The sequence below is a fragment of the Ambystoma mexicanum genome, chromosome 6p, assembly GCF_040938575.1.
Source record: "Ambystoma mexicanum isolate Mex_15411 chromosome 6p, UKY_AmexF1_1, whole genome shotgun sequence".
NCBI classification, from domain to species: domain Eukaryota; kingdom Metazoa; phylum Chordata; class Amphibia; order Caudata; family Ambystomatidae; genus Ambystoma; species Ambystoma mexicanum.
In genome coordinates, this window is record NC_090935.1 from 568232438 (window position 1) to 568243669 (window position 11232).

The 11232-nt window shown below is 40.0% G+C and overlaps 1 protein-coding gene across 4 annotated transcripts in view; it reads left to right on the top strand.

Annotated features, from left to right (window-relative positions):
- PIK3R1 (phosphoinositide-3-kinase regulatory subunit 1) overlaps positions 1-8901 on the top strand; it is a 157075-nt gene extending 148174 nt beyond the window's left edge. For 3 of the 4 annotated variants that reach the window (XM_069627386.1, XM_069627387.1, XM_069627389.1), the window contains 5 exons: positions 2888-3030; positions 4046-4222; positions 4323-4391; positions 4887-5057; positions 7868-8901. In XM_069627386.1, the coding sequence (XP_069483487.1) occupies positions 2888-3030; positions 4046-4222; positions 4323-4391; positions 4887-5057; positions 7868-8057 (750 nt within the window). In that variant the 3' untranslated portion in view covers positions 8058-8901. The remainder of the gene's footprint in view (positions 1-2887; positions 3031-4045; positions 4223-4322; positions 4392-4886; positions 5058-7867) is intronic. The other variant, XM_069627388.1, reaches the window with a different exon arrangement.
- Positions 8902-11232: the final 2331 nt, after the last annotated feature.

Sequence of the window (11232 nt, forward strand, 5' to 3'; positions counted from 1 at the left end):
TTTTGCAGTTGTGGCGGTGTAGCAAAACATTTTCTCTTACTGAGTAAAGTACACAACCTGTTAGAAAATTAAATATGGTTTCATTTTTTTCATGTTAAAATGACTAGATTATAAGGTAAGCATTCTAATAGCAAAACTGTTTGAACTGGACCAATTTTAGCATGAGCTTGCTTAGGGTGCAATGGTGAATGTTTGTAGATTAACGAAAGTGAAAGAATTGGTCCATGTTTTAGAGTTCACGATGTGCTAAATTAGGTGTAAGTATCCTGTTGGAAAATCTTTCTGGAAATTGCATTGCTCTTTTGAATGGAGGGGAACACTTAATTCCAGACATTTCGACTTTTAGAAACAGCAAGGGAAATCAACTCCATCAGTAGTTATTAACTGCATTTTGAACGTTCCGATTGGTCGAGAGGTCAATCATTTCCATGTGCTATTTGTAAATCTAAAGGTAAAAATAATGTAGGCAGTTCAACCTTTCAGTATTCCGAGAGCATTTAAAAGAGAATTGGGAAGTGCAAATTATACTGGAGCATCGAGTAACAAAATACCAAAATATAGATTCTATGTTGGGTGTACACATAACTTTCAGGAAAGATATACGTTTGTATTGTTTTGTACCCTCTGCCTTTGGCAAAGTGCTGTAATGTTTTTTTCACCCGAGACAGGCACGTTGTAGCCGCCTTATTCTGGTGAGATCAGGATCGCATGAAGAGTAGTTTACTAAAACAGTCTAGATAATTCAATCAATTTTTTTATGGCTAGTTAACTACAGCACATATAGTGATAAAGTGTTATGGTGCAAATGGCAAGTGAGATCTTACTGCTCCACTTATTCCCTTGCTGCTCTGGAGTCCAATGTATTTTTCCAACGTGTTAGTACTATATTGAGCATTTTTCGGTATTGCCACCCAGGACTGGTATCCCGTTTTTAGCAATTGCCGAAGAATGTCCGGAGCACAAGCAGTTTCCCTTATCAAGTCAAAACTAAGGTATTGGTCAAAAAAGGTTATTTTAGCTCCAAGTAGGTATTATAAAGTGAGTGGACATGTGTACACCCAAAAGTATGTTAAAACATTTTCGATTACTTTTCAGAGGGCACTTGTTCCTGTCAAACCTCCTATATGGCTGACCCTTAATTCACCATGGATATGATCTTTGTTTTATAGATAGTTCATGTGTTATTAATAGGTCAATTTAGACTAGTGGCTAGACCTATGAATGCCCCTTACCGACCGCATCATATTGTGCTGTTTTTTCACTATGGTGTTACTGAGACAATTTGTTACTAAAACGTACACCTAAACAATCTTACTATACCATTTTCCTAATGATTAGCCTGGGCATGATTGTAATCCTCCATAACCGTTCTAGAGCCACCTGCATAAGGTTGTATTTTGCACGATTTATAGATAATCCCAGTTGGTTCGTAAAAGGAATAGTCCTTTTACTAATTTCTACAGTGACAAAGGTGATGGCGCCATTAACACATCGTCACTAGCATAGAGAATCAAACAAATACTCCTGGTACCAAAATGAGGGATAATGGTTGTAACTTCCTCTATGGCTGATGTAAAATCATTCGCATAAAGATTAAATAGGATGGGGACCATTACACACCCTTGTTTTAACCCCTTTTCTGTACGGAAGATGCCAGCAAGGTCCCCCTTACCTCTATTATCTCACGTCCAGAGATATATATATATATATATAGCGTTGTAACTCAATGAATGGATGAAGAGCAGTAGATACCTCTTACGCGCATTGTCCACCATTAAGTTGGCCGACCAGCATGGTACAAAGTGGAGGGTAGGCCCATAAAAACCCAATTGACCTTCTTGGCTTGCCCCACCATGTATTTAGGACCAATATTGAGATGTGAACCTTGCATCCTTGTGCTTGGGCACTGTTGAAAGTTGTATTGGATCGCTGAGAAAGCTGCCCTCCACTTCTAAAGTTATGTAATTTCTTCCAGGATGTAACCAAATTTAGCAGAGCTGTCAAACTAATGGGGTGATGAACTGTAGGGAAATACCGGTCTCACCATTTCCATTTCGCAGGAGATTTCTATGTGGCAAGAATAAGTTAAAAAAATTAACCTATCATGCTGTCCAAATATCTTGAACATTTTCCTTGGAACTATGGTACGAATCTGGCAAGAATTTTAGTAAAAAACGAATTTAAGCATGATTTGCATTTCCAGACATTATTATTCCAACTGGTTTCATAAACCCTGCAAGGGGAGTGTTTTAACCTAGGGGCTTAGGCCTCCGTAGTATACCATGATGTACACCCCAGTATCTCACCAGCCTGTGTATCTAATGACTCTACATAGGATGATTTTACACATTTCCTATTTTTTTGTTCCACTTTTAAAGCTTTAAGGAAGAAATGCCTCGTACGGATATATAAGCATTATCATTTAAGGTCACTTTCTGATGCAAAGAAGTATTTATATTCATTACCTTACAGGTGTGTTGCTAATTCTCTGTGTTACTTTGAAAAAGCATTGTCTTTACAAGGAAACTTTATCACACTTATATTTGTTTAGTTTTCAATGTTTTATGTTTGTCATTGTATTTTACCTTCCTTTTTTAATGTCTTTTAATCGTTGAAATTAAATATTTTTTGCAGTTTAGCTCCTACAAAGACTGGCCAATCTAGCCTCCTGGGTTAATGAATCTTATCATTCCATTGTAGTCTCATTCGGCCCAATTGATGATGCTCTGTAGCGTTGCATGGCATGTTCTGAACATCTGTTCAAATTGTTGCTCCCATAGGCTGTCCGTCCAAGTCCATACTAGCTGTTTCCATAGTCTTTGATAATTCTAAATGCATGATTAATTGATTAAAACATAAATGCTAACCTACCGAATTCTTTCTTCAGGAAATTCAAATGAAAAGAACTGCCATAGAAGCATTTAATGAAACAATTAAAATATTTGAAGAGCAGTGCCAAACCCAGGAAAAATACAGCAAGGAGTACATTGAGAAGTTTAAACGCGAAGGAAATGAAAAAGAAGTACAAAGGTACATTTCCCCCTCATGCACCTAACATGGAGTGCACGTTCATTATCCTTTGCAAACTGTTATTCAGAATTGTATTCTATTTTGTTTTGAGGGAGCTCTAAGCCAACCAACTTTACAAAATTCTGTAGGAGGGTGGTACATTAGTGCTGGGGATGATACTGAGTGAGACAGTAATTACAATGAACAAGATTAATGTTAATCCCAATCTTATCTACATTTGTCATTTGCAGCATAAAAGCATTTTAACACAACATTTCAGGCATATTGAAAATGTCCCTGTGTAATTATCAGAGCCCGATAATGGATTTGTAGTTTTTTTTTGTTAGCTGTTTGTGATGGTATCCAGTGATTTTCTAAGGACTTTTTATTCGAGGCATTTTTTTATCGAAATATTTTGACTGAAAAAATACTGATTTAAAGAAAACATATATATGTGGCGGGTAAGGGGTTAAAACAGGTGGGGAGTGGTTTGAGGGGTTAAAACATGGGTAAACAGGAGGCTTGGTGGGGTGAGCCTCCCCAATTACGTTCCAGTAAACCTGTTTTGGTATAAAAAAAAAAATGGCTAGACTAGAAAATCTTCAGTAAAATCACATAAGAGACATTCAAGATATGTCGTGTCAAGACAGAGCCAACTAGTTTTCACGTGCTAAATTGCATTTCATGATGTTTTATTGGTCATCTGCCTGTTTTTCACTGCTTATGGAGAAATACGCTTGGAATAGTGTAATATTTAAAAAAGTTTAAAGCAAAAAGAGCAAAGAATGCAAATCTTTCTGATTCCACTTCAAGGGTACTCACTTGGGAACGCTCTGGAAAAGTATTATTCCTGAAGAAAAGGCACTCGTTATGTTGTGTAAACGGACATAAGAGATGTTGTGACCACCCTCTTTGGGTAACTTGTTAAGTGGCAGAGTTAGAAAGTACATTTCATGATGTAGGACGCCCACGTCTTGATTGTAAGCATATGATTGCCACATGTGACAACATCTAAAGGGGAACTATTCCTTTTCAGAATCCTGCACAATTACGATAAGTTGAAGTCTCGCATTAGCGAAATTGTGGACAGTAAACGCAGGCTTGAAGATGACCTCAAGAAGCAAGCAGCTGACTATCGTGAGATTGACAAGCGCATGAACAGCATTAAGCCAGATCTCATCCAGTTGCGAAAGCTCAGAGATCACTACTTGATGTAAGAGCATTTTTCAATTAAAATAGAAAAAAATGGTTTCTTACAATTTGTCTACATCGTTCGATGCAATTATAATCTTTATCCTTTTTTAATCTTTCAGGTGGTTGACACAGAAAGGTGTTCGGCAGAAGTTGTTAAATGAATGGCTAGGCAACGAAAACACAGACGAGTGAGTGTCCATTTACTTTAGACTTTGTACAGCAGTGTTTGCCCTAGAAAAATCCTATGCATGCAAAGGCGGAAGCTTAAATAAGTCACAATGTACTCTGGGGAATAAGCATCTGGCACAACTGCTGAAATGGCAACCCAGAAATCAATCACTCTGCAGGAAAACAATAGCTGAAGTCACATCAACAACAGGGACTTCATATGCATTTAACCTTATTTGTGTTATTCAAAGAGAATTTTGTTTGCACGGTACGTGCCAAAATGCTAGACAATTCTTATATGTGCAGTGCAGTGGCGCAAAAGGACTATGCAATTCCAAGTTTATCCTTGATGGCTTAGTAATGGTTTGTTCTTTGTCTCCATTCAATGACATTTACCAGCACTTGGATTTGAAATGACATGCGTTCTAATGTAAACATTCATATGTATGTTACATTTGTGGTAATCCAGACATTCCAAGCGACACAAAATATTGACTTTGTTTTAATTTCCTTAGCCAATATTCAATGGTGGAAGATGATGAAGACTTGCCACATCATGACGAACGCACATGGAATGTGGGAAGTATCAACAGAGTTCAAGCAGACGGTCTACTAAGGGGGAAGAGAGACGGAACATTCCTGGTGCGGGAGAGTAGCAAACAAGGATGCTATGCCTGCTCTGTGGTGTAAGTATCCGGAGCACGTTCACTAACCCTCCCTTTTCAAGTTTAGCAGGTGCTTGCTTCAGTCACATTTTGACAGTTCAGCATAATTTTCTCAACTTGCATTGAGGCATGGCTTATGTTCTGTGACGTTGCATCAGATGAAGCACCCATGAGGTTATGCCATTTGAAGCAAAATCACAGACAGCCCAAAAAAGATGAACCCATTTCCATATGAAGCAGAAGTCCTAACTGAACATGGTATTTATCACAAGCTGCATTGTTGCCAGGTTTCCCAGTTACATGTGTGACACCTCATGCCAGCTCTATTTTCTGCATGGTGTGACTTGTTAGGCCCATAGTTACAGCGGGAAAAACCAAAACTCAAAGTCCCAGCATACGATTGGAAAAACCGACACTGGCTCGAGGTGTCATGCATGGATATGGAAAACGTGGGCAGCTATGCAACTGCAGTATACAGCTCAGAACGCTACTCTGAGCGTTCGCATTGTGGGGTGAAATGGGTGTTTTTGTGCCTTACGAAGGCTCAAAGCGACTTGGTTTTGTTGCTTTGTATGGTGCCAGCTGTGGATGCCGTCACTTAGTAGCACCTTGAGGAAGTCGAGTGAGTAGAAGTTTCTCATCTTCATAGCCATGGAACATTCCGATTCTTGAAGTTCAAGGGTGGCAAGACTAGGTTGGGAGTGCAAGGGCGCTGGATGTTGGGGTGCAGTTAAAAACAGCTTGTAGGATTAGCAAGAAGTGCTGGTGGGTCATCCACATAGATCCACATAGATGAAGTAGACATGTAATGCAAAGTTCTCAGACAGAAAAGCAGGGCAGAACAGTGTCTAGTGGACATCAGAGACCGACAGTTCAAAGACTTTTTTCGAATGGAGTAATGTTGTGATTTTGTGTACCGTTGGTGGTTTTCTGTTGTGTTGTAGGTAAAATCATCAATACGTTTGCCCCAGTAGTATCCAGTGCCCTGCCAACAACCTTTTTTTGTTGTGCTTATGGAATGTGGCATGGAGAGCAATCTGGGCAGGACTTCTTTACCATTTGTTAAACTTTGTAGGACCAGAGCCCCAATTAGCTTGGTTCATAATGCACAGGGGTTTTTGAATGTGAGTAAGTCATCCGCCTGGAGCCAATGCATTGATTTAAGACTGGAGTAATGTGATCTGTAGGTGCAACCCTAGGAGAAGTCTTGGAGCCTTTTTTGGATGCCCTACATTTGATGGGTAAGTCTCTTGGCTGTTCGACCATTACACGGGTCCAACCTAGGTAGCACCATGGCACTCTTCACCTCCACTTTGTGGGACACAGTGAGAAAAAGGAGTATGTGATAGTTTAATTTGCCAGTTCTTGGACTAGTGTGGCGTAGAAGAGAAAATCTTTTGAAATGAAGCCCATATACCTAGCTGGGAACAGGAATGGAGAGATGCGCTTACACTGAGGCCAGGAGAAAGAAAGTAGAGTTGTGATCGGGTACCCGAGTAGAATATTTATTTTGGTGGCATTTAGGCATAGAGGTTTGTTTTAACATCCAGTTTTGTGAGGCAGAGCTGGTATTATGGACATCACATCATAGTCTGAAAGCAGTCCATGTCAGAGGCATATGTTTGCAAGGTGAAGGCAAATGGAGCGATTAGGTCAACCAAGGGTAAAAGTGAAGATCCAAATGCAGAGGATATGCAGTCTTTGGGTGTCTCTGGAAATATTTACCCAATGCATTAGTTGGCATGTTTGACAGTTTGAAAGGTGGCCAGAATGTGATGGTGAGGGAAGTCTATCCAATGACTGGAAAAGCTGATGTCTCGTGTAAGGGGGGCTGTCTGTCCCTCTCATCGGCTGGCACCCACACTGGTGACCAGGGAACATATCATTGTACTTCTCGTCAAGGAGTTAAGAATTGGCCACCTCACGATTTTGCTTGTAATCGGCGTGTTTGCAGTTGCAATGGTTCGCAGGGATGGTTGTTTCATCAGTCCATTTCTTGAGACGGCAAGCAAAGGATATATGGGTCTGTGCGCAGATAACATTTAAATGTGTAAAATACAAAGAGGGATAGCTGTGGGTTATTTCGGCGCATGACCTGCAATCGTGCCTAAATGGGGCCAAAGCAAATTTAACCAGCAAGTACAGCAGCAATCGGAAGCAGGTGGATTCTGCATATCTAACTGGGTCTCCGATACCATTGATGGTAGTGGACTTTAGTAGCCTCCTGAAGGGGTCAGAACGCTTTTGTGTGATGAAGTAGGTCTAGTTGACTGTAAAGGGCAACCGTTTGAGCAAGGGATCATCTGTGTAAAAAGTAATTTGATTCTGTCAGTCCGTTTCATACATTATTTAGTAGTGTCATGCTTACAAAGGTTTTAGAACGCTTTCCTCCTAATGTGCCTTGGTCTAATAGACGGAGAAAGCATTGAATAACTGATACTACGAGCAAATACGATCTTGGTGAGCTTAAAGATGAAACTGCCTTCGACCTTAGCTGGTCCCTAGTTGGCTTGCTCCGATTCTGCACTCTGTAGTTTACAGTCAAAAAGGCTGGGGATGGAGCCCTTCTCCATCCTTTGTACCGGCTGCGCAGAATCTGATGCGATTAGTGTCCTGTTCTAGTTCAGGACGTATAATGCACTATCATGGCTAGAATATTCATGCTGACCTCCTCCTTGGGCATATTGGATTGAGTATTTTTTTTTTTATGCCCTGCCATGTTTGTTTTTATTATTCTGCTATGTATTATTCTGCTATGTACGGTTTCTTCAGCTATGCTGGCTTCTAGTGTCTTTTTTTAAAAAACAATCTATGCTTTTCTTCCTTTACAGTGCGGAGGGCGAAGTCAAGCACTGTGTGATAAACAAGACTCCTAGCGGCTATGGATTTGCAGAGCCCTATAATTTGTATGGTTCACTCAAAGAACTGGTGCTACATTACCAACACACATCGCTCTTGCAGCACAATGACTCTTTGAACGTCACACTAGCGTACCCAGTATATACCCAGCAGAGGCGGTGAAGGACTAGAAGCACTGGGTTGATTACTGATTCAAACATTGGGGGCCTCCACGAGGACGAAGCCAATCCTCCCGTGCAGCCTGATCCTGAATAGGAGCTGCAGTATCAAAGCACTCTTGCCTACAGATGGGAGCAGAGCTTTCTGCATCATGGCACTGGGAGATGCAACAGTGTTAAGCTGTGAATGTACGTGTCGGCTCGAGCGTGCTTGTTTTCTGGAAATGGAAAGGAAAAGCACATTGAGCGAGCAAGATGCAAAAATGAATCTTCCTTTTGGCGACTTGGAGGCCTTTCACCATGGTGCTTGTTTACTCACTTTGGAAGCTTTATACGAAAGGCGGACCCTACAGGCCTGAGATGAGATGTCTGTGCGAGCTCTGCCAGAGGAGACCCCTGTCTAATTCGCATCGCATACAGATTCCGTGTTTGGTGGATCCAGATACAAAGCAGCATCATGGGTTGTTTAATTTTCCAATAACACATATGTAGCAGAAAGGCACTTTTTTATTTGTAAAGGACACTTTAAAGGACTGCAAGGCTACAGTCTGTCGGAAAAAATGCTTTAGTAGCAAAGTGCCATGAAGTGTTTTACACCGACTTCAAGACAAAAACCTGTTTTAAGAGCCGGTTTAAGACTGAAGAGAAACAGGCATGGCATACAGTTTATAAAATGTGTACATAGTATCGGATGACTAGCTATCAAATCGATGGAACTTCTCAATGCCATACTGTGTATTTTCTTTCTGTGTTGCTAAAGGCCGATTTCCTGGACAGTGCTATGCAAGGCCTCCTATGCGTTCAGCAGTACCTCGTTTCAATGTACCAATAAGAGAAGCTTTTCCCTCTTTTGTTGCCTACGTGTTTTTTTTTTTATTTTGCTAAATATTCCTTTATTTTTTATTTTAAACTAACTATACATGCCAGAAGAAAATGGGCTTTGGAATGAAACTCAAAATATTTGACTCTCATGGTTCAGAAACTGCGGCTAACCCAGCCCAAGTTTGACAGAAAAAGCTCTCATCAGATTTATGAGATTTCTGGACTAAATATATTAAGCGGAGCCTGAATATTCATTGATCTCTGCATAACATCGTATGAGTCTGTTTGTGTTGGCGTAAGTGTATTTTAGAACATGGTACTAAACTAGGTTAATCCCACCCAGGGTGTGCTTTCCTATTTTACTTGTGTGCTCCTGGAAAGGTGACTGAGGTGCTTGGTCAAATGAAAACCTGCAGCATACATACTAAAGTGCCCATGAATTAATGATTACATTTCATTCATGTTAATACAGAAAGATCAACCCCATATCATATAGTTCCTCAAATGTGGCCCTACCACAACCATTTTACTTGCGAGGGCTGCATGATCAGTGGGCCATGTGACTTTTGACCCAATCTGAGAATGACCTTCTGAAGTGAAATTTGTGGTTGGGTGGGCAGGCAGATATTGTTTCAATGATAGTGGGGGACTTTGACCCTTGTCATGGCTATTTTGAAGAGTTCCAACTTTAGGAAACTGTTTCAGCTGTACCAATTAAACTCGTCATTTGGGTCTGCAGTGTCACAAACTCTTGAAACTTTGGAACAATTGTATGGCTCCTATGGAGGAAGATTACACTAGATTAAATGTGGTGTGTGCATAGGTTTGTTACAAACCCCAGTGAAAGTTCTTGCTTATTTTAAGAACTATAATCTCAATATAGCAAGAATTGATTAATAAATATGTTTTTATAAGTTTGAACAAAATAAAGATGAACAGATAACCCATGTTTTAGACAAGACGTACATTAACTGAACATTGCCTGTTCTCTTTTGAGTTTACTGAAATTATGAAATATGTTCAACCAAAAAAGCCAGTAAAAGATGAATTTACCTTCATTTTAGATATGAATCTAGAAATTCGAGCAAAGGTGGTTTGTTCTACTGTGTGTGTGTGCGCATTAAGGATTCCTTAATGTCCTGCTGCCAGGTTTATGCATCTCATTGCATTTCTAAGAATTGCCTGTCTTCTGTTCAGTTTCCTGGATCTGATGTTCTTTTGGAAAGTCTTGTGTTTCTGTTGATACAAACTACTTCTTAGGCCTTTTTTTTCATCTGGGCTATTTTAGAAAGCATCTTTTCTCTCCATTTTCCCCAGCCATACAAACAGAGTTTACAGGTATACGTTTAAAACCCACACCTTCTGATTGTTGCTGTTAACATTTTGCTAAACCGAATGGGATATGATTTAAGATTAGCAGGTCTTCAGACTACATGTTTTTGGGAAAGATTTCCCAAAGTGATAGCTTGCTGTGCATTTCAGTTGCTTAGCCTAGGTTTTTACCTCGTTCTGCTTCGCTTGGCACTAGCTGTCTATTAGATCTATAGTTCCCGTTCCTACCTCACTTTTCCAAGAGCATCCAAGTCAAAGTGGTTCATAAACCCATTGCTCATTCTATTTTGCTACCCCGCAGTTTCTTCTGGTGGCTAGAAAATTTACAAGCCATTTCTAGTTCATGGTTTCTAATATTGGGGGTTAAGTTTGACTATTTTAATGTTTTTTACTGTGCAACTTCCACTTGAAGGATTTTAGGGCTTGTACGTTAGTACTTGACGAAATGCTTTCAAGCGTCGGAATACTTCTTTTTTCACTTTTACGATCGTGAAATTGGGTCCATGCTTCACCCATCTGTGTTTGAATGTTTCAATCCCCTCTTTTTTGGTCAAAATGTAAAAAGGCAAGATTTGTCAGATTACTTTGAAAAGAAACTAACGAATGCTCCTTGGTTATGGTTCCTATTTACATAGCATTTTCGGGGTTCCTCGGTGTTCTTATTTTTAACTTGGGATAGTTGGCAGGAGTCTTCCCTTTCAGTTTCTACCGAAGCATTGATTGCTCTATGAAAGGGTTGGACATTTCTTGTGTTCTACCCAATAGTGGACCCTAATGATGGAACAAATTCCTTGGTTTTAATTAGCATGAAAGTGTTTCTGTGCGGTTACCTTATATGCGCTCTACAGACTTGGGTCTAAAGTCTCATCAGTCATCTTAGTTTTATGCCCTTTATTGTGTTTTTTTTTCTTCTCAAAATGTAGGACTGGGAAGGTAACATCCCCCACCCCCATATATGCCTTCATTCACTTGTGAAACCCGGTGTCGTCTTGCCGTGTGGAAAACCAAAAAGTATTTTTTATACA